The 23155-nt window shown below is 50.4% G+C and overlaps 1 protein-coding gene across 4 annotated transcripts in view; it reads left to right on the top strand.

The window, feature by feature from the left end:
• Positions 1-22360, top strand: part of ABCC1 (ATP binding cassette subfamily C member 1 (ABCC1 blood group)) — a 155416-nt gene extending 133056 nt beyond the window's left edge. For 2 of the 4 annotated variants that reach the window (XR_015154670.1, XR_015154669.1), the window contains 11 exons: positions 798-930; positions 3134-3341; positions 4624-4934; positions 11520-11719; positions 13101-13227; positions 13806-13907; positions 14605-16647; positions 17870-18028; positions 18739-18905; positions 20024-20218; positions 20772-22360. Coding sequence is in view for 2 of the 4 variants with exons in the window: in XM_086375613.1 (XP_086231739.1) it covers positions 798-930; positions 3134-3341; positions 4624-4934; positions 11520-11719; positions 13101-13227; positions 13806-13907; positions 16501-16647; positions 17870-18028; positions 18739-18905; positions 20024-20218; positions 20772-20880 (1858 nt within the window). In the remaining 2 variants the exon portion in view is untranslated. The remainder of the gene's footprint in view (positions 1-797; positions 931-3133; positions 3342-4623; positions 4935-11519; positions 11720-13100; positions 13228-13805; positions 13908-14604; positions 16648-17869; positions 18029-18738; positions 18906-20023; positions 20219-20771) is intronic. The other 2 variants (XM_086375613.1, XM_086375612.1) reach the window with 1 other exon arrangement.
• The last annotated feature ends 795 nt before the right edge of the window (positions 22361-23155 follow it).

The raw sequence follows: 23155 nt of genomic DNA, 5'->3' as shown, positions 1-23155 counted from the left end.
AGTCCTGGGATGTTGGAGCAGGTGACCACAGGACGCTTGCTGTAGCACACCATGGGTGGACGGAGCAGAAACACACAGAAACTGGGTATTCATTTTTCTATTGCCGTGTAACAAGTGGTCACAAGCTTAGTGGTTTGTCATCTCAGTTCCTGTGGGTCGGGGTGTCTGGGCACAGCTTAGCTGGCTCCTCTGCTCAGGGTCCCTCAAAAGCTGTACCCCAGGCATCAGCCAGGCTGGGGTCTCAGCTGAAGGCTCGTCTGGGGAAGGATCCTCTTCCAAACGCACGAGGCTTCTGGCAGGACGTGGTTCCTCAGTCATAAATGGCCGCATCCTGGAGGACCCCTCCGTCCCCAGCTCCCTGGGCCTCTCCCACCTCCACACTCACTGCATCGGGGCAGACAAACCAAAAAGGCAGTAGAGTTGACTACAAGATGGAAGTTGTACGCCATCCCTTTGCTCATGTGGATTTGAGCCGTGTGCACATGCAGACACATATGAACATAACCCCACGTCGTCCCGCAAGCACACACTTCCCCAGGGAGGAAAGCTGTCTGGGTGATGGTCTGTCATGATCCTCATAAAGCTGATGAGCACGGGGTAGGGATGGAGAGGAGATGCTTTTGGAATAAAATCTGCCTAAAGGAATAGTTCTCCCATGGGATCCTGGGGCCAGACCCCTCCTCTATGAGTCTCCTCTACATTATCAGGAGTGTGAACGAGGCCTGGTGCTTAGGGCGAGGTCACCGACCCTGCCCAGGGCCTTCATCTGGGGGACACCGTGTGCCTTGCTTCCCCAGGCAGCTCAGCAGCTCCTCCTCCTACAGCGGGGATGTGAGCCGGCATCACACCAGCACCGCCGAGCTGCGGAAGCCCGGGCCCACGGAGGAGACCTGGAAGCTCGTGGAGGCGGACAAGGCTCAGACGGGGCAGGTGAGGACGGCGGTCAGGTCACTGTGCGTCTGCAGGGGCTGGGCCCTGGGCGGGGTGCTGTGGTCATCTTGGCTTATGTCTTCCTCCCCAGGAGGCTTGCAAAGGTACTGTTTTAAGCGCTGGAAACCAGCTGGAAACCAGGGTGGAGGGCCAAGGTGACTTGCCACAGGTCACGGCTGGTGAGCAACGGAGCTGGGATGTGAACCCAACACTCAGACTCCAGGGTTGGCATCTGTAGTCTCTGCCTGCCTGACCGCTGCCTCCTTTGAGCAGCTGGGGCCTTGGTGGCCATAGATGACGTGATGCCTTGAATCCAGGCTGCAGCCTCACAGGGGTCAGCTGTGTGTGGGTTGGTTTCAAGTCATCACAGACGCAGCCCTGAAGAACATTAATTGTGTCATCAGAAAAGATTATCTTTCACTTCTTTTTATTTTCTATATTTGCCCTTATTACAGGCAGATCTTGTTTGATGGCACTTGGCTTTGTTGCACTTCACAAATGCTGTGTTTTACAAATTGAAGGTGTGTGGCAGTCTTGTGTTGAACATCAGTGCCATTTTCCCAGCAGCATTTGCTCACGTTGGCTCTCTGTGCCACATTTTGGTAGTTCTTGGAATATTTCAAACTTTATCATTATTATAGTCTGTTATTATATAAAATATTATATTTGTTATTGTTATACTATGTTGGCATTATAATATTTGTGATCTTTGATGTTACTACTATAACTCACCGAAGACCTAAATTATTATTAGCACTTTTTAGCAACCAAGTATTTTTTAATTAAGGTGTGTGCATTGTGTTTCTAGTCATAGTGCTATTGCACACTTAATAGACTTCAGTATAGCATAAATATAGCTTTTTATATGCACCAGGAAACTGGAAAATTCATGTGACTCAGTTTATCGGGATATTTGATTTATTGTAGTAGTCTGGAACCAAGCCTACAAGTGTCTGAGGTGTGCCTGTTGATCAGTGAGAAGGTCTCAGCTGGGGCTTTGTTTTTAATACCTGTCTTAGTCCCTTAGTACCAGAAGACCATGGTACAGGTGGCTTAGAAACAACATACATTTATTGCTCATAATTCTGGATGTTGGCAAGTCCGGGATCATGGCGCCAGCAGATTCCATGTCTGGTGAGAGAGCTCCCTGGTTCATAAATGGCCATCCTCTCACAGCGTCCTCATATGACAGACGGGTGAGGGATCCCTTTTATAAGGGCACTAATCCCATTTATGAGGAGTCCACCCTCATGAAAAGCCGATGTGACAGGGAGCGCACACACAGGGAAAGATACCCGGAGTTTGCCAAATCCACAGCACGCAGGTTGGGTGTCAGGCTGACTCAGAGCGCACTGCACCCAGCCGTGGTGTGCAGCTGCGCTTTGAGTGACCACGTGTAAATTACATGGACCCCACGCGGGGCTCCACAGGAGACACCGGAGTAAAAGAGGCCCCTGGCTGTCACTCCATGGAGCTTGGAAACAGGCTGAGCAAGCACCAAGCGCTTAGAGGCCAGTTGTGACAGGCAGGAATTGGTGTTGAGTGTTCAGAGGACTGAGGGTGTGGGGAGTAGATGTGACACTTGGTCATGGTTGCTAGGCAACATGTCCCCTCTTCCCATTTTCTTCAAACTCTTCGATGCCTTCCTGATAGTCCTGGAGTAAAACCTAATCCTGTCCAAGATCTCTCGGGTCCTGTGTGGTGCAGCCACTCCCTGTTCTCCAGCTTTACTGTGCTCCAGCTATCCTTGCCTCCTTTCTGCTTCCCTCCTACCTCAGGGCCTTTGCACGTGTTTGTCCCTGTGCTTGGAATGCTTTTTTTATTTTTCATTTTCACCTGGTTAATTCTTTGATGTCCTTTCCTTATGGAAACCTCCTCTGATTCCTCTCCACCCTGGGTTAAGTCAGGATACCCAGTTATACATTCCCGTGGAATCATGTGCCACTTCCAGCCCTTCTTTGGGATTATACATTTATCTGGGCAGTTATTTGATGAAAGCCTGTGTCACTGCTGAACTGGAAGTTCCATGAGGGCAGAAACCTTTGCTTCTGCTGATTTCTTTGCCAAGTAACTAAGGGGAAAGGGATTATAGGCTTGAGAATAGGTGGGGGCTGTGAACTGCACAGGGTCTGTTGAGGCTGCTGACCTTGGGTAGGCATGGCTGGGGGTGTGTTCTGTAAGGTGCCTTCTCTCCTGGTCTCAGGTCAAGCTCTCCGTGTACTGGGACTACATGAAAGCGATTGGACTTTTCATCTCCTTTCTGAGCATCTTCCTTTTCCTGTGTAACCACGTGGCTTCCCTGGTCTCTAACTATTGGCTCAGTCTCTGGACGGATGACCCCATTGTCAACGGGACCCAGGAGCACACGCAAGTCCGGCTGAGTGTCTATGGAGCCCTGGGCATTTCACAAGGTGAGCCTCCCTTGCCCCTCACCTGCTGTTGGCACTTGGAGCCACTTCTATTTCTTGTTAATAGAATCAGGTCCCCCAATTTGTCAGGATTTAGACCCACAAACCAAGCCAAATACACATGAACACTAACTATCACATAATAGACACTCAGATATTTGTAGAATGAACGTTTCTCGAATGCTCTGTTTCGTGTGGCTCTAGGAGACAGAGGGGAAGGGAGCTCCACCGTGCCTATTTTGCAGATGAGTTAAGTTGAGAAACAGAAGGTGATTAAGGACCCTTGCCCCTCATTTTTCTGGCAGGGTGATGGAGTTTCTGTGAAGTCCTGTTTGTGGACTTTTGCCTTCTGCCCAAAGATGGGAATTAGTTTCTACTTGTGGTTCGTAACGCAGGCAGTGCTACCCTCACGTCTAGAAATACTTAGAGTTTAGTCATATCTAGAGATACTTGGAGTTGGCACAACTTCCCCACGGGGGCAGGTGCTGCTGGGATCTAGAGGCCAGATGTTGCTAGACGTCCTGCAGTGCCCAGCGTGGCCTCCACAATGGAGGATGGTGCAGCCTCAGAGGTTAACAGGGAGGATGCTGAGAAATCCTCTGTATACCCTTCCTGTGGTCCCGAAAAGATCCCCAGGCACAGCAGCATTACCAGTGATAGCTAACGTTGACAGCACTTACTTGGTGTCTGGTTCTGTTGTAAACACTTCACGGTGTTTTATTTTACTTTTGCAGCAGTCACATGAGGTAGGAGCTCATTTTTCTTTGTTTTAGAGATGCAGAAACTGAGGCCCAGAAGGGTTTAGTAAGTTGCCCAAAGTCACACAGCTTATTCATGGCAGAGCTGGCACTGAGCAAGGTAGTGTGGCTCAGAGCCCACCCTCTTCTTCCTGAGGGCAAAGGAGTTCACCCACCTGAGCTTCAGTTGAGCTTCCCTGGTGGCTTAGCTGGTAAAGAATCCGCCTGCAATGCGGAATACCTGGGTTCGATCTCTGGGTTGGGAAGATTCCCCTGGAGAAAGGAGAGGCTACCCAAGCCAGTATTCTTCCATATTGTAACATGGGTACTAATAGAACATACACAGGGTCCTCAAAAGGATTAGATGCACATAAAAGACACGGTGAGTTTTGCACATAGTATGTGCTGGGTTAATAATAGCCACCATTGTGGTTGTTACTAGAAGCTGGGAGTCCAGGCTGCTTTGTCCACACAGTCACATGGCTCCTTGCCCCTGCCCCTGCTCGGTCCCTCTCCTGCCATGGAGTTTGACGCGAGAGTGTTTGTAGGTATCACGGTGTTCGGCTACTCCATGGCCGTGTCCATCGGGGGCATCTTCGCCTCCCGCCGCCTGCACCTGGACCTACTGCATAACGTCCTCCGGTCGCCCATAAGCTTCTTCGAGCGGACCCCCAGCGGGAACTTGGTGAACCGCTTCTCCAAGGAGCTGGACACGGTGGACTCGATGATCCCGCAGGTCATCAAGATGTTCATGGGCTCCCTGTTCAATGTCATCGGCGCCTGCATCATCATCCTGCTGGCCACGCCCATGGCTGCCGTCATCATCCCACCCCTGGGCCTCATCTACTTCTTCGTGCAGGTGAGAGATGGGTCCTGGGGTCCAGGATGAGCCCTGCTGTGTATCGCTGTCCCGCGAGAACCATTTAAGTTTAAATGGTTTAAACTTTTTATTTTACTTTTAACTTAAATGGGGACCATTTAAGTTTCCCCAGCGTGAGGCTGTGGAGGATGTCTCAGAGGAGGGTTAAGGTTTGTTTTTGTCAGTCTTGATTACCTAAGTTGGTGGTTTTCAGCTTGCAATAACCAGACATCCTTTTTTCCTAATAATAAGGATTTTATTAAGCTGAAAGTTTTAAAAGGAAATAAGTTACAGCCATGAAGAAGTGACGGAGAAGGCAATGGCACCCCATTTCAGTACTCTTGCCTGGAAAATCCCATGGACGGAGGAGCCTGATAGGCTGCAGTCCATGGGGTCGCTAAGAGTCAGACACGACTGAGCAACTTCACTTTCACTTTTCTCTTTCATGCATTGGAGAAGGAAATGGCAACCCACTCCAGTATTCTTGCCTGGAGAATCCCAGGGACGGCGGAGCCTGGTGGGCTGCCCTCTGTGGGGTCACACAGAGTCGGAGACGACTGAATCGACTTAGCTTAGCTTAGTTTATGAAGAAGTGAAGTGAAGTGAAGTCGCTCAGTCATGTCCGACTCTTTGTGACCCCATGGACTGCAGCCTGCCAGGCTCCTCCATCCATGGGATTTTCCAGGCAATAGTACTGGAGTGGGTTGCCATTTCCTTCTCCAGGGCAGATAATAGAGACATGAATAATAACAGCTGTGATATTTTTTCCCCTGTAATAGAGATCTGAAAGTGAATGTGGAAGTGTGAGTTGCTCAGACATGTCCGACTCTTTGCGACCCCATGGACTGTAGCCCACCAGGCTCCTCTGTCCATGGGATTCTCCAGGCAAGAATACTGGAATGGGTTGCCATTCCCTTCTCCAGGGGATTTTCCCAACCCAGGGATTGAACCTGGGTCTCCTGCATAGCAGGCAGATTCTTTACCATCTGTGCTACCAAGGAAGCCATAATAGAAATTTAGAAATATGCTATTCAGGGCTGATATGACAGCTTCCGGCTTCCCAGGTGGCTCTAGTGGTAAAGAACCCACCTACCAATGCAAGAGACATAAGGATGTGGGTTTAGTCCCTGGGTGGGGAAGATCCCCTGGAGGAGGGCATGACAACTCACTCCAGTACTCTTGCCTGGAGAATCCCATGGACAGAAGAAACTGGTGGGCTACAGTCCATAGGGTCACACACAGTCAGACATGACTGAGTCGACTTAGCACGCACGCACACATCTGACAGCTTCATGAGTTTGGTAGCTTCAGAGTCCTTCACTGTTTGGTTTTGGGGTTTTTTTTGTGTATGTGTTTCTATCATCTTTGCTTTCCGTTGTTAAGTTGGTTTCATGGTCCAAGATGGCTGCTGGAGCTCCAGCCATCACAAATAAGCTCAAGAAAGGTGAACAGAGTAAGGGAGCATTTGATGGCTGCGTCAGCTTCACTGTGGTGCTTCCAGTTAACAGATCAGCATGTTGAGGTCCAGGGGGCAGAACTGGGAATGTGAATTCACATCTGATGTGCTTTCCTGCCCCTGAAAAGGACACCTTTTTACCTTGCTCATGCTGATTCTAAGTGTTCTAAATTCAGAGTCATCAAATACATGTATGTTAGTAAACATTTTTTTTTAATTAAAAAAAGCAGCTGCAGCGTACACGCTAACGGACTGCTGTTTAGATGGGAGCCTAATAACTGTTGCACAAAATAAGAATAAGAAGCCACAGGGTGCTCTGTACCTCACATTGCACTGTGTGTGGCCTGTTGGTGTGGGTTCCTGGAGGCCTTGGCCGGGTCAGCCAGACCCCACACCCTAACACACTGTGGCTGGGCATCACGCTGTGGCCCAGCATTGGTGAGTGTGAACAAAGATGGAATCAGAGCACATCCAGTTCCCAGACCCTCTCTGTGTTCTCTTTAAGTTGAGCCAGCTTTTGTGGAAAGTCCTCCAGCTGCATTTATCAAAAATGTTACCCGTGTTCTGACCCTGGCTGGACCTTTTCCTGGAGGACCCAATTCAAAAGAACAAAAGAGGAGGCCCAGGGTGACGTTCGGGGCAGCTCAGATGCCTGCCAGCAGCAGGGCCTTGAGCACACCGTGGGTAATGTGGCAATGGACTGCTGACATCTCTCTAACAGGAGAACTGGGAACACACTGTTTCGGCACCAACAGTTTTATTTTTAAACAACAAAGGGAAAGAAGTTAGCCAAGACCCATGTTGTCGGCACACTGTCATTATAACTAAGACAAAATGCGTAATGTGCGTGGGCAGGACTGGAAATGGAGGTAGAAAAATGAAAACACGGCCTTACTAATCCTTAGAGATCATGGGAGAATTTTTTTCATAGCTTTTAACTATATATTGTTCAGTGGCTAAGTCATGTTAAACTCTTTGTGACCCCTTGGACTGCAGCACGCCAGGCTTCCTTGTCCTTCATCCTCTCCCAGAGTTTGCTCAAACTCATGTCCATCAAGTTGGTGATGCCATCCAGCCATCTCATCCTCTGTTGCCCCTTTCTCCTCCTGCCCTCAAGTCTTTCCCAGCATCAGGGCCTTTTCCAGTGAGTCGATTCTTTGCATCAGGTGGCCAAAGTATTGGAGCTTCAGCTTCAGTCCTTCCAGTGAATCTTCAGGGTTGATTTCCTTTAACTCAGCAGTCTCACTCAGTGTGTATGCTAGGAGAGGGACTTCCTTGGTGATCCAGCAGCTAAGATTCTGAGCTCCCAATACAGGGGGCCTGGGTTCTATCCCTGCCTGGGGAACTAGATCCCACATAAAACAACTAACAGTTTGAATGGTGCAACTGAAGATCCATGTGCCACAGCAAAGAGCGAAGAGCCCTCGTACCTCAACTAGGACTTGGCACAGCCAAATAAATAAACTTAAAAACAACAAAAAAAAGAAGAGACTGTATCACAGAAACAAATGGGCTAGAATGTGCTTAGCGTTTTGATTCATAATTACCCCAAATGTCCGTCACAGGAGGATGGATGCATACACTGTGGTATATTTATACAAAGGATGTGACCCAGCAGTAAAGAGGAATGAGCTACTCATACACACAAGAAGGATGAGTCTCAGAGATACTATATCAATCAGAATAAGCCAGACACAAAAGAGTACATTTGTGTGATTCTGTTTTTATGAAGCTGAAGAACAGGCATGAGCAATGAAATAGAAGTCAGAATAGTGGCTCTACGGGGAATTGACTGTGAGAGAATGTGAGGGAATTTCCTAGATTCTGATCCGGTGGTGCATATACAGGTGTAGATAAATGTTAAATTCACCAAGCTGTAAAGATTTAGTACACTTTCCAGTGGAAGTAAGTTGCATCTCAAAAAGTGCCTTTTAAGGATGTATGTGTGTAAGGGTGGGTGTTCTTTCTCTCTCTCTGGAAAAGAATTAAAACATTATACACTGAAATCAGAGTATGCTTATCTCAGGATCATGGACTTAATGTAATGTTTTTCTAATCATCCTATCTATATCACTTGAAAAAATTTTTAAATGAATATACATTAGTGTATATCTAATATACATGAATTGTATATTATATCAGAGAAGGCAATGGCACCCCACTCCAGTACTCTTGCCTAGAAAATCCCATGGACAGTGGGCTGCAGTCCATGGGGTCGCCAGGAGTCGGACACGACTGAGCGACTTCACTTTCACTTTTCACTTTCATGCACTGGAGAAGGAAATGGCAACCCACTCTAGTGTTATTGCCTGGAGAATCCCAGGGACGGGGGCGCCTGGTGGGCTGCTGTCTATGGGGTCGCACACGACTGAAGCGACTTAGCAGTAGCAGCAGCAGTATATTATATACGCTATAATTATACTATATTAATAATTAATATACACTAATATAGAAGAGGGCTTCTCTTATAGCTCAGTTGCTAAAGAACATGCCTGCAATGCGGGAGACCTGGGTTCCATCCCTGGGTTGGGAAGATCCCCTGGAGAAGGGAAAGGTTACCCACTCCAGTATTCTAGCCTGGAGAATTCCAGGGACTATACAGTCCATGCATGGGGTTGCAAAGAGTTGGACACGACTGAGCGACTTTCACTTTCACTTTCAAATATAGAAGAAAAGCTATGACCAACCTAAACAGCATACTAAAAAGCAGAGACATTACTTTGCTGACAAAGGTCTGTCTAGTCAAAACTATGGTTTTTCCAGTAGTCATATATGAATGTGAGAGTTGGACTATAAAGAAAGCTGAGTGCTGAACAATTGATACTTTTGAACTGTGGTGTTGGAGAAGACTCTTAAGAGTCCCTTGGACTGCAAGGAGATCCAACCAGTCCATCCTAAAGGAGATCAGTCCTGGGTGTTCATTGGAAGGACTGATGCTGAAGCTGAAACTCCAATACTTTGGCCACTTGGCGCAAAGAACTGACTCATTGGAAAAGACCCTGATGCTGGGAAAGATTGAAGGCAGGAGGAGGAAGGGACGACAGAGGATGAGATGGTTGGATGGCATCACCAACTCGAGGGACATGAGTTTGAGCAAGCTTCAGGAGTTGGTAATGGAAAGGGAAGCATGGTGTGCTGCAGTCCATGGGGTTGCAAAGAGTCTGACATAACTGAGCAACTGAACTGATACATTAGTGTTTGCAAGTCAGTTTTAGGAAAAGGAATGTAAGAAGTAAGGTGATGTGGAATTCTGTTGGGGCTTCCAGGTTGTTGGAATAAGTCATTTCTACCCCTGGAATTGCATGGCATCTGTGAAAATTCCCTGGCACTTCCCTTAGTGTCTTAGCTCTGAGCCCAAGCCCAGCACAAGACAGGTGTAGGTTGAACATTCATTTTCACTCATGAGCACCAGGCACTCCTTGGAAGAATCAGGTGAGTCCATGGGGTGGATTCTCTCCAGGAATAGAGCTTAAAAGGAAAGCTAATAATAATTTTTTTTTTTAAATCAGACTATTCCATAACAAAAATAAGTCTTGGGTTCACTTTTTAGAGGAAATAAAATTCAGAGGACATGACAATTGGGGTAAGTTGAGCAGGTCAAACATTTTAGAGCAGTTTCCACCCAGGAGGAAAGAAAGTCGGGAGAGGAGGTGATCCCAGGAGAGGGTAATGGGGGCGGATGCCAGGGTCCTTGAGCCAGACCACGGGGTCTGGACTGTGTCCCAAGGCAGTGAGAGCCGCCGGAGGACAGGTGGCATCTGACCATGTGCAGGGATTGGCAGAACCCCTGATCTGAGGTGGCCTGGGTTGGTGTGACCCCTGGGTTAGTTCTCAGAGTTTATGGGGCCCCCAGAGGGCTCCCCAACATGTGGTTCAAATTCTCATGTGAACTGACATCCAGAAAAAAGTTTGGAGAACCCGTAAGAGCCACCCACTCTGTTCAGTGTTCTCCATGGAAGGTCTCTGCCCCTAAAGATGGCCCAGGGCACCCAGAACAGCCCAGGAGGCAGAAGACATGTCCCTCAGCACCTGTGTTCATTTGCCCGGCTCTGCTGTTGAAGCCAGTGCAGACATGTTACATCTTCAGCACATCCGGGAGAGGGAACTTCGGTCTCAGCGGATCCTTTTGTACAGATGCAGAAACTGAAGCCAGGAGAACAGAGGTGTCTTCAGATGGCCAGTCCAGCCTCTGTCACAGCTCCTCAGTGCTCCCAGTGGGCTCTTGTTCTGTCTCTTAACGAGCTGAACACCCGGGTTAGGGCAGGAGTAGAGTGGATGTGGTCTCTGTCCATGGGGATAGGCAGAGGCAGGGTTTATGCTGAGCTCTGCTTGTCCTAAAGCAACGCTGTGGGGTCCATAAACTCTCGAGGTCCGTGGCATCAGAGAGGCCATGCCGTGTTGAGGTCAACACTTTGAGGCTGGACTGTTGGTGTTTGAATCCCAGCTCTGCCACTTCCTAGCCACATGGCCTTAGGGAAGAGGTTGACCTCAGTTTACTCCTTGTGAAACAGGATTGAGCGCCTTATAGGTTTTTGATGAAGATTAAAGAGCTGATGGCTGTGAAGGTGCTTAAAGCGATGCTGGGATGCTGGGTTCCACGTGTAGTGTAGTGAAAGTCACTCAGTCGTGTCCGACTTTCTGCGACCCCGTGGACTGTACAGTCCATGGAATTCTCCAGGCCAAAATACTGGAGTGGGTAGCCTTTTCCTTCTCCAGGGGATCTTCCCAACCCAGAGATCAAACCCAGGTCTCCTGCATTGCAGGCGATTCTTTGCCAGCTGAGCCACAAGAGAAAGCCCAAGAATACTGGAGTGGGTAGCCTAGCCCTTCTCCAGTGGATCTTCCCAACCCAGGAATTGAACCAGGGTCTCCTGCATTGCAGGCGGATTCTTTACCAGCTGAGCTACCAGAGATCCGGGCTCCACTGGAGCGTGAGCTATTATTATCATCACTGCTGCCGCCCTGGTTATTCTTGTAGTCAGTACACCTGCCGTTCCTCGGGTGAAAGCAGCCCCGGTCCAGCATTCCGCCCCCAGAGGGGTCATTTACGTCCAGACTTTCTCCAGCATGGCCCTGGAAGGATGGGATGAGGGGCCCCTCGCCCACCTCCGGTCCGTTCTCTCCCGCAGAGGTTCTACGTGGCCTCCTCCCGGCAGCTGAAGCGCCTGGAGTCGGTCAGCCGCTCGCCGGTTTATTCCCACTTCAACGAGACCTTGCTGGGCGTCAGCGTTATCCGCGCCTTCGAGGAGCAGGAACGCTTCATCCGCCAGAGCGACCTGAAGGTGGACGAGAACCAGAAGGCCTACTACCCCAGCATCGTGGCCAACAGGTGGGCGCGGGGCTGTGGGGGAGGCTCCCGGAGCGGGGCGGTGGGGCCCGGCGCCGGCCTCACGGGAGGGAGGCTTGGAGGTGGCGAGAGGAGAGGACGGAAGGACCATTAGAAAGAGGAGCACGGTCAGCCCGCATGTTGCCGCAGGGGCCGCTGAAGCGCAGGTGCAGGGAGTTCTGAGTCGGGAGATACCGCAGGGCCATCCTTCCGCCATGCCCCTGGTGATACAGGACCATCGGTGACGGCGGCCTTGGCTCCTGAGTGTTCTCGTCACATGCTTCTCTTCACCCCTGCCCCCGGGTGATGAGTGTGGGAAACAGTTTTATTAGTAATAGTATTAGGTTAGACCGTGTGAAATTGCCCTTTGGGGGATCAAGCATGGTTGAATAGCATCGGGCTTAAAAGGAGTAGAAGTTGGCTAATTATTGATTGAATCTAGAACATCCCGTCCTCACTTGCTTACACCCTAAGATGTTTTTTGAGATGTGAGAGAGGGAAGACTCTGGGGAGGGGTCAGAGCACCCTGGCAGTGACCCACTGCACACCGCATAATCCCTGAGTGTGAGACGGGCAGGAAGATAGGGCATTGCTGGAAAGACCTTGCAATTCCCTTGCAGAGTTTGTTTGGGGAGTTTGTTGAAATCTGGATTTCTGTGGGAATAACTCACACCCCGAGGATCCGTCACATGGATCTTTAAGAATGTGGTGGGAAAAAAACAGATTGCTAATACTGCCTCTCTAGAATGCTTTACATTTTCAAACAAAAACAGTGTTCCTATGTGATAGCATACAAAAGTTAGCTTTAAACGTGTAGATCTGTCTGTATTTTAAAGGAAAGATAACACATTTTAATGTTTCTAAAATAGTGGTGATCTAGGTCTGGGGACCTGGCTGTGCTGGCTGTGTTTATTTCTCACTTTCCCCTCCCCCCACTCCTGCCAAGAGACATTTGTTTTAAATCAGGGGTGCCTCGCAGAGTTGATGATTTTTCTAAGCATTTTGGAAGTTTCTGAGACATCTTTTTTAAAAAATGCACACATGGGTGTATTTTTAAGGTTTCAGTGAGAAAAGGTTGGCTCTTAAGAAAGCAAGTTTGAGTTTCCTGGGAGGATCACTTCTGGAGAACTCTATTTTAGTCCCTGGGGTTGCCAGACCAATGAGGAATTCCTGAAATTGTGTCCCTTCAGCCCTTCTTCCCCATGCCCCATGAACTGGGCAAACAAGGCCTCTCTTAGGAACTATTGGGGAATTATTTCAGTAAGCAGAGTGGCCACCCAGCCTCCCCACCCCCACCCTCAACCGGAAACCAAGCCTCTGAGAAGCTCACCTGGGCGTGTGTGTGTGTGTGTGTCCCTGTTCCTCTGCCTGCGTCTCCATGCAGGTGGCTGGCCGTGCGGCTGGAGTGTGTGGGCAACTGCATCGTCCTGTTCGCCTCGCTGTTTGCCGTGATTTCCCGGCACAGCCTCAGTGCAGGCTTGGTGGGCCTCTCGGTGTCTTACTCCCTGCAGGTAAGATGGGGGCACTCCCAGGTGGACTTTTCTAATACTCTTGCTGGGGAGCCGGTTGTTAGGCACTTGGCCCTTTACTTTGATTCTCTGTGGGCGTGGGGGAAGGGGACGAGGGCTAAGTGGAGTTTGAGGTGCAGCTCTAGAGCCCAGTGACTGACTGAAGCAGGGGAGAAATCAGAGGTGCAGCCAGAACTCCCCCATCAGCCAAGGAGCGTCCCTGACGGCCTGAGAGGATGCCTCCAGCTACCAGAAGAATGCACTCAATACTATAAATTTCCCTCGAGGCCCTGCTTTAGCTGCATCTCCCAAATTTCGTCGCGGTTGTGTTTTCTTAACTATCATCTGGTTGGGAATACTGTCTCATTTCCTTTCTGATTGCTTGTGTAGCCCCGCGGGTTATTTTGAAATGTGGCGCTGGGATAAGAGACGCACAGTAGCAGGTCTGGCCATGGTATCTGAGGTAGCTGTCTTCCGGGCCTTCATTATCTGAAACATTGCATAATTCATGCTGCCTTCGTGAGAAGAAAACAACTCATGCTCACTCTAGACGCTCCATCGGATGACTCTTCCCCTCACAGGTCACCACATATTTGAACTGGCTCGTTCGGATGTCGTCCGAGATGGAGACCAACATTGTGGCCGTGGAGAGACTCAAGGAATATTCGGAAACTGAGAAGGAGGTAATGTAAGCCCCCGGCCTGACGTCTTGACCATGATCTTCGGTGTAACTTGACGCAGAAGAATCCTCTGAACCGCAGCATGTGCCTCCTGCAGGCAGCCTCCACCTGACCAAAAAAAAAACCCCTCTGTTATTTGTTACATGTTTTGAATGGGGACTTAGATTACACAAAATGAATCATACTAATTTTCTCTTTAGATTTAAAAGTTAAGTACAAGTGAGTCATTTAAAAATACCAGGTATCAGTAACAAGAGAGTCAGGATATGGATATTGCACAAATCATGCTATTATTGGTAAGGAGTTTACTGAAGTTTGGGAAACCCTGCAGTTATTTAACCCAAGTCCTCATTTTATGGTTGGAGGAAAAGGGCATGTAGTGAGGGACGACGGCTGGTCTGAGGTCACGTCCGTGGTCAGCAGGACAGCTGGGAGTAGAACCCAAGGCTCTGGTGTCACGTTGCCCCTAATAACTGCCTTATTCTGTCTGCACACCATCTCTGAATAGCAGGAGCTGTGTTAATGACAGTAGCAGTAATGCCTGGCGATAACTCCATCCCACCACCACCAATAGTAATAGGGACACACATTGTGCCCTTGTGTGGTGTCAGGCCCTGTGCTAGACACTCTGTGTAGAATAATCCATTTGTCCTTTACACAACCTTGTAACTCACCTTCTACTATCACCCCCATTTTGCAGGTGAGGAAACAGACACAGAGAGGATAAGATCACATGGGCTTGCTTCCCTGTAGCTCAGACGGTAAAGAATCTGCATGCAATGTAGGAGACCAGGGTATGATCCCCTTCCCAAGGGTCGGGAAGATCCCTTGGATAAGGGAATGGCAACCCACTCCAGTGTTCTTGCCTGGAGAATCCCATGGACAGAGGAGCCTAGTGTGCTACAGTCCACGGAGTCTCAAAGAGTTGGACATGAGTGACTATCACTGCATTCCAAAAAAATGCCCCCCAGGAATGAAACTAAAGGGACCCTGGTTAGAGTCTGACTTAGGGATTCACTGAAGTGACCTGTGCCAAGTCCTTGCATTCGGTGAACCAGGGCCCACCTCATCAGAGAGCATTCTTCAGAATGGTGTGAGTGCCCCCTGTGGACATAAGAGCACATTACACCAGCAGGTTCCCACCCTACCTTGATTTATTTATATCAGCTTTTGAGGTATAATTCATATGCCATGCAGTTCACTCATTTAAAGTGTGAAATTCAGTTTTTTTACTTTTAAAAATACTTATTTTCACTACTTTTAATTATTTATAGTTTTAGAATAAGAGCAAATTTGAAAAATACAAGAAAAAGATCACCCAGAATCTTACCACTATTAAAATGTATGTTTACTTACGTGTTTGTATATATTACATACGATATATATTTACAGGTACAAAGTTCCACCGATTTCTCTCCAGTCCCCTCCGTGTTCTTATAGCAGTGTCTCCTTATTTATATGAGGGGTGTAAAAAAATTAAGAAGTTTATGGGGGAGAAAGGATGGAAGCCCTCTTTCATTGTCCTCTCCATTCCTCTTCCCTGAAGAGAGTCCGGAGCATAGCCCAGAGCATTTCCAGGTGTAGACCTCAGGAAATGTGAACTGAACGAAGTAGCTCTTCAGAAATAGGGGCTGTGTGACTCCAGGCAAGCTGCTTTCACTCTCTGTGTTTCAGTTTCCTCGTGTGTAAACTGGGGATGGAAAAGGACTCCACTCTGGGGATTGTAGTGAGGATTAAAGGAGTCATGTGATAGAGTGACCGTTGAGTGTTGGCTGCTGCTTTTATTGTCGCCCTCCAGGCCATGGACTTCCCTGGTGGCTCAGACCGTAAAGCGTCTGCCTACAATGCGGGAGACCGGGGTTCAATCCCTGGGTTGGGAAGATCCTCTGGAGAAGGCAATGGCACCCCTCTCCAGTACTCTTGCTGGGAAAATCCCATGGACGGAGGATCGTGATAGGCTACAGTCCATGGGGTCGCAAAGAGTCGGACACGACTGAGCGACTTCATTTTCACTTTCCAGGCCTTCGAAGCCATCAGAGTTATCTCCCCTTTAGCTTTGTGTCTGTCTAGAGGAGACCGCCCATTCATTGATTTAGTCCACAGATGTTTATTGAGTACCTCCTACGTGCTCTGGGCTCTAGGATGTAGCAGTGAACAAGTGAAAGAACCTGTTCTTGTAGAGGGGCTGTTCCAGTGGCGTGTGGGTGACAGAATACAGAGATACTTGCTTAAAATGCCAGGAGGTGGTGAGTGCTCTCAAAGAGAAAGGACACAGAGAATGTGGGAGAAGAGGAGCCTAGGGCTCGGAGGGTGGTTGCATTAACCTGGGATCCACAGCGGTCAAGCAGGCCGAGGGGGTAGTTTGGCACAGAATGTTCCAGGCAGAAGAAGCCACAAGTGCAAAGGCCCAGAAGCAGCACACGTGGGTGTGTTTAGGGAACAGTCCAGAAGTCAGTGCAGGAGCAGTGAGGCAGTGAGTGGGAAGGAGGGGGCTGTGAGGTCAGAGGGGTCATGGAAGCCGCTCACGTGGAGCCCTGGGCCACGTGAGATGGACTTCAGACCCCTCACGCCCACCCACTGCCCGCTGTCATCGAAGGCTCCCTGGCAAATCCAGGATATGGTACCGCCCAAGGACTGGCCCCAGGTGGGCCGAGTGGAGTTCCGGGACTACGGCCTGCGGTACCGAGAGGACCTGGACTTGGTTCTGAAGCACATCAACGTCACCATCGACGGTGGGGAGAAGGTGGGTGCCCCTCGACTCCTCCCCGTCCGTGGGCAGGCACAGGCTGCCACCAGGTTTTCCATGCCCCGAACCACAGGATGGAGGGAGAGAGCCTTTGGCAGTAAAATCTGCTCAGAGCGTCCCAACTGCACACTGGTAGCCCAGGAGCCAGAGGAGATACGTTTTGGAAGTTGCCAATACTGAAAAATCTGGAATGTTTTATGTTAAAAAAAAAAATCCATTTCCTGCTTTTCTTGAAAGATCAGAACTTCTGGCAGCACCGGGCCCATCCTCCCCACCTGGCTCTTTCTAGATAAAGACATGAGCCTCCCAGTTTACTGACTAGTCCCTTCCTCCCCTTTTCTTGTGCCCCCTTGGCCCCTAGGCCTCTAGAATAGAAAGATGCCCTCCTCACTACTGGGGACAGCTCAAGGGGATCGCTGCTCCGATAGGACGTCCTTGCCCTGAGACCCTCAGACCTTCCTGAGGAATCAGACCGAGGGTCTTTCTGGCCATTTGCCAGAGGCCAGTGTTTCTTTCTTCTCTGAACCTGCAGGAGTTGTTAAACACCCAGTCGGGAGGCCCAGAATCTTCCGTTCCCATGAGAGAGTTTCTCCAACTTGTAACAAGAGGAGGAACAGAGTGGGCGGTGTTCTCATGGAGGCTTTCTGGCTTATGTTGCATAATGAAGCTGCCCTGTGAGTTGCTGTCCCAGGGCGGAGGAGCCTGCCTCTCTGGAGCCCAGATGAGAAGGCGAGAGTTTTGCCTGGAACGTCAGTCATTAGCCATTAAGTGGGGAGCCCAGCTCCCTCAAGAGGATAAGTGGAGGCCAGGTTGTACCCGTGACCTCTGCTCACTCAGCTGGGATACAGGGGCATCTTCCTGAACCTTTGAGATATTCCAATACCTCAGGATGGGGAAACTCACCATCATAGAACTGAAAAACCATTTGATTGTTACTTAATACTGTCTTGAGTTGCAAATAACTAACTTATTAAAGGAACTGATTATAATTTTAATTTCTAAAAAGAGCTGGCAGAGAGAAGGAAGTCCTTCTTGACCTTTGCCCAGAACAGCCCCTAAAGGAATGTCTCTGGAAACTGCTGAGGGGAGTAGAATACTGGGGGAAGGGTGGGTCGACCAGATGACTGAACTGCTCTGTGGCTGGTACTTAATGCAAGGGGTAAGAGGTCAGCCCAGATACGAGCGTTCCCACTTCACGCGGGCCCTTCCTGCCCCACAGGTTGGCATCGTGGGGCGGACAGGAGCCGGGAAGTCATCCCTGACCCTGGGCTTGTTTCGGATCAAAGAGTCAGCCGAGGGAGAGATAATCATTGATGACATCAACATCGCCAAGATCGGCCTGCATGACCTCCGCTTCAAGATCACCATCATCCCCCAGGTGGGCGGGGTCACACTGAAAGTGATGCGTGTGTATTTTCAGAACAGATGGACGTTTGTTCCTGCTTTGTGGTTTTCATGACTTTTTACTGAAAGCATGCTATGTTTCTTCATGGAATCTCCCCTTCGCACATAATGAACAGGGAGAATTAAGTAGGTTTCATTCATTCCTTCACTCCTGCCACCCAGTAGGCAGTGTCCTAAGCATCTCACAGCATCCAGTTAAGACACTGGCTTCTCTGCTGGACAGGAATCTCTCACCGTCCCAAGAGCTAGGCGAGAAAGATGAATTTTCTAGACTGATTCCTGTAGGTGGCGATTGCATAATATGTTGCCTTTTAGTGTTGTGTTGCCTTAAATTTCTTCTCAGATTTTAATTTGGAGGCAGGAGATGGAGGGGAATCCATGTACCTTGCAATTAGGAATTGCCCTAATCCGCATGCTGGTTCTCACTTCCAGAAAGTTCCCAACACGCTTGTGTACTGAATGCTCTGGGAAATATGACGAGAGAGAAATCTATTTCCCTTAACTCAGAGTTTTCCAGATATTTTCCCCCCATCTTTGACATCTTCAGAAGTGGTGATTTGGAGGAGCTCCAAAACCCTATTTTGAACAATTCTGGCGAGAACGTTCTACATCCCACCTATTTGCCCCACCCGTGTCCAACCGTGCCTTGAGCCTCACGCCATCTGCCGTCTTCCCTCCAAATAGGACCCCGTTTTGTTTTCGGGTTCCCTCCGCATGAACCTGGACCCATTCAGCCAGTACTCGGATGAAGAGGTCTGGATGTCCCTGGAGCTCGCCCACCTGAAGGGCTTCGTGTCGGCCCTTCCCGACAAACTGAACCACGAGTGTGCGGAAGGCGGGGAGAACCTCAGGTAGGCGGAGTGACGCCCAGCCGGGCCTCCGCATCACCTCTGTCGGGGCCTTGGTAGGTTTTGTCTGTTTGCATCAGGTTCAGACCTGGGCTTGAGTTCCAGCTCTGCCACATGAGCCCTTTGTCTCCTAATCTCTTGGGCCTCAAGTTTCAGTATCTAAAACGGGTTTCATGCTGGGCTCATTTTTACTGTGACGTGTAACCAGGATAGTCAGAACAGCTCCTTTGTCACACCAGGTCCCTTCAGTGGAGAGTGAAGTTGTTACATTTTGGAAAGGCTTCTCTCCCAGTCGTAAATAGCACTGCTCTGGGCCCTCCCTGCTCCCACCCATGGCCCCAGCTGCCTGGCCCTTCTCCCAGGCTCCACCCGGGATCCAGCAACTAAAGAGGTAATGCCTGGCACAGCACAGTAGGGATCCTCTGCCTCTCCCACTGCATCCATCACCATGATGACCAAGCACCAGCCCTCAGGTGTGCTCAGCAAGAGCTGGGGCCACTCACACACGGGGGCGGCCAGCCAGGCGGCTCTGCTGGTCTTGGCTCACGCACGTGGGTGGGGGCTGCTGGCTGCAGGCGGATATTCTAGCTGGCCTCCACTGGGGCCGTTAGGCTCTGCCCCGTGTGTCCCTCCTTCCCCGGCAGACCAGCCCAGGCCTGTTGTCACGGTGATGGCAGAGGTGCAGGCATAAGCACACCCTGGTGTGCATCCCCGTTCCAAGCCTCTTGGTTTGCCAGCATCCCAGTGGCCAAAGCCAGGGACAAGGTCGAGTCCAGAGTCCACTGAGAGAGGCCCTGCAGAACGCAGTTTGCCTTCTGGGGCAAACTTTGCTTGAGGCCAGTTTGTTAATTGTTCTACTTGCTGTACTGAACTGATCAGATATCTTGGCTATCACCTCCGAGCTCTGTGTTGAGAATGAATCTGAGGCTGCTTCTAGCTCAACAGGAAGACCATGCTGATCAATTAGTGATGGCCGATGTGGGCGTGGATGTGGGGGTTGGAAGTGCCCTCCTGGTCTGAGCAACAGACAGTGTCTCCTCTCCCTCCTCTCAGCTCAGGCCTGGGCTCAGTGTCAGGGGTGTTTTTGACACTCGTTTCCTGGTCTCTCTCTCCCGGTCAAGCGTCGGGCAACGCCAGCTTGTGTGCCTGGCCCGGGCCCTGCTGAGGAAGACGAAGATTCTCGTGTTGGATGAGGCCACGGCGGCCGTGGACCTGGAAACGGACAACCTCATTCAGTCCACCATCCGGACGCAATTTGATGACTGTACCGTCCTCACCATCGCTCACCGGCTCAACACCATCATGGACTACACGAGGTGATGCCCTTGGCCCAGAAGGCCTCCAGGCCTCACAGTCCACCCACCCACCCCATTCATCCACTCATTCATTCATTCATTCATGCAACACTGACCTCATGCCTAGTGACAGCCCTGGTGTCTCTTTGTCCTGGTTAGTACTAGGCATTTTTGCGATCACTCAATCAAAAGTTAACGTGTGTGTGAATGGTCTGCCACATTCCTGGCCCCGTTCCAGACACTGGGGACCGAGCCGGGAGCTGTCACACAAGGACCCTGCCTAATGGATTAGTTGGGGGCGGGGTGCAGAGATGGACAATAAACAGCAACCAATAAAAGCGAATTGTGCTGGGAGGGAAATACACCAGGCGGTAAGAGAGTACTGAAGGTGACGTCACGGGACATTGACTAGAACTGGGGTTGAGGACAGGCAGCCAGGTGGATGGCTACCGCAGCAGGCCTGGCAGAGGGTGTTAGGGGTCTGACCCAAAGCAGGGACTTGCCCAGGTAGACTCCTGGGGCACAGGGTGCCAGCCGCTCCCCCATGCCTCACGTCTGCATCCTTCCCTTGCAGGGTGATCGTCCTGGACAAAGGGGAGATCCGGGAGTGGGGCTCCCCCTCTGACCTCCTGCAGCAGAGAGGTCTCTTCTACAGCATGGCCAAAGATTCTGGCTTGGTGTGAGCCTGGAGCGGGTACAGCTGGTCAGAACTGCAGGGCCGACCTGCCAGCAGTCAGGGACGAGTCAGCATCCCTGGGAACCCAAGCCTCTCATAGACTGAAACCAAAAAGAAAACCCCCAAAACCAAAACATACACAGAGCAGCGGCCCTCTGGCCCTTTTCCCTGGAACTGGCCATGAGGAAATGGGAGAGACGCTGGGATGCAGCTCCCCCCAACAGTGCACACGCCCTCGGCTCTGTTATCCCCTGCAGATGCACACACGTTCTCACGCCCCTGGGAGGGCACGCATGTTCTCCCTGCTCTGTGGGGACGTTTGGGCCACCAGACTTCCAGAGAAACCGGTTGCGTAAAGTCTGCTAGTGACCAAATCCAGCCAACTGCCTCATGTCTCTCCAGCTGAAGTCTGTGGATTCTGCACCTTGGGGAAGCTCGCTGGTCCCCGGCACCTCTCCGTCCTTGCCTGGCTCCGCCTAGATGCTTGTTTCCCCAGGGCTGCAATTGGAGGTGATGGGCTTAGTGAAGCCCATGCTCACCCTCAGGCAGTGTCCTGAGGACCACCGACAGCCCTCTCACCAGCCATCTGGTCTACGAGGCCCTCAGCTGCTGGGAACCAGCCTCCTAGCCCTGCCTCCAATGGGACTTGCTGTCTGGACTCCGAGTGACCGGGCGTGGAGGTCCAGGCTGGGAGAGCCCTCTCAGTATCGGCTTCCCCGCTTGGCTGCTCACCTCCTTACCCACCTCAGTCTTTGCCTTCCTCCCTCCGTCTTTTTACCCACGGCTAGAATGGGTTTACGCCTCCAGGTGCCTGAGAATGAAAACCTGCTCATAGTTAACGAAGCGTTCTAAGCCAAGAGCGCCAGTCCCTCCAGGTGGGAGCAGCTGGTACTGAAAAGAGCCCCCGTGAGTCTCCTCCTCATTTGTAGATTTCAGTTTCTCACCGGGGGCCACTGGTTCACTGTCAAGGCCTGCACGGTGGATGACTTGACTTACGGTTACTGAGTCTCTTCTGAGACAAGAAAAGGCCCTTTTCACAAGGGTCAGTGATTTTCTTTCTTTCTTTTTTTTTTTAAAGTACTGCTCCAGGGAGATGAACAGTCTCAAGACTTTAATTTCTTGGGAGGAAGCGTTAGGCTGAAGACTGGCACCCCAGGGAATGGCCAGGTTGGTCCAGCATCTGGAGGTTGGGGGCTGTCTTCTCAGCCCTGTAGGTCCCTCAATTGGAGGCCAAAGTGAGACCCAAAAAGCAGAGAGAGGTTGCTATTCATGCTCGCTATGTGAATTACATTGCTGACTTCAAACCAGAGAAGCATCTGTCTCCTTTTAGGTGAAAATATATATTTATTTTTTGTAAGTTAAACCATTCTTTCACATTAGATAAACCAAGTGTTTCTTGGGGATCTTTTTGTAATGACTTACACTGGAAACGTGAACATTTGCAAATAATTTGCAGTAAAAAAAGAAAAATTTTATTTCTTTCTAAACAACTGTTCCATTTTCTTTCTAGCGAGGATTCCCGCTCTCTCTCCAAGAGTCAGGATGGGGCACTTCTCGTCTGCTGCTGTCCTTCCTTCTTGGCAAGCATGTTGTTTCTAGAGGGAGCTCTTGGAATTGGGAACCTAGAGGTGGGGTTTGGTGGGGACTCAGCGTGGCATGGTGGACGGACTTGAGGCCTGCCCTCATCCTCTGCAGGCTGTTTGACCCTGGGCGAGTCACTCAGTCTTCATCCCTCCGTTGCCTCATTTGTAAAATGGGGCTGATCATACCTGCCTCCTGGGCTTGCTATGAAGATGAGCACTGATGGTGGGTCTTCTGTGCATGGCCCAGGACAGGTTCTAAGACACAGGCAAGGCAAGCATCACATGTGGCAAGAATTTCCCTTGGGAGCTTCCCTGGTGGTCCTGTGGTTAAGAATCTGCCTTCCAGTGGAACGCATTCCCCTTACCCCAGCACGACGGTGTCCCTTTCCCTCCAGGCTGCCTTGCTGGAGGGGCTGGGGGGCAGGGGGTAAGATGCTCAGGGAAAAGCAGCTGCAAGGTTGTAACCCTTAGAATGAGAGCCACGTGGGAGAGCCTGGTCGGTTTTAGATGTGCATGTGTTTGTCTCAGGGCCTGATGCTGAGTGTTAAGGTCACGGGTCAGATCCCACATGGCCACAGGACCCGCGTGTGCCTGTGGGTACGTTGTGGTTGAAGTTCACCCGCTTCATGAAGAGGGGCGGGTGCAGCATTAACCCTGAGGAAGGGGAGGAGGGGGCCCTGCACACCTGCCCTTCCAGGT

Source organism: Bos grunniens, chromosome 25 (assembly GCF_055505025.1).
Source record: "Bos grunniens cultivar Pamir isolate PY7600 chromosome 25, Bosgru_T2T1.0, whole genome shotgun sequence".
In the NCBI taxonomy this organism is placed as follows: Eukaryota; Metazoa; Chordata; class Mammalia; order Artiodactyla; family Bovidae; genus Bos; species Bos grunniens.
This window is presented reverse-complemented; position numbering and strand designations above follow the sequence as displayed.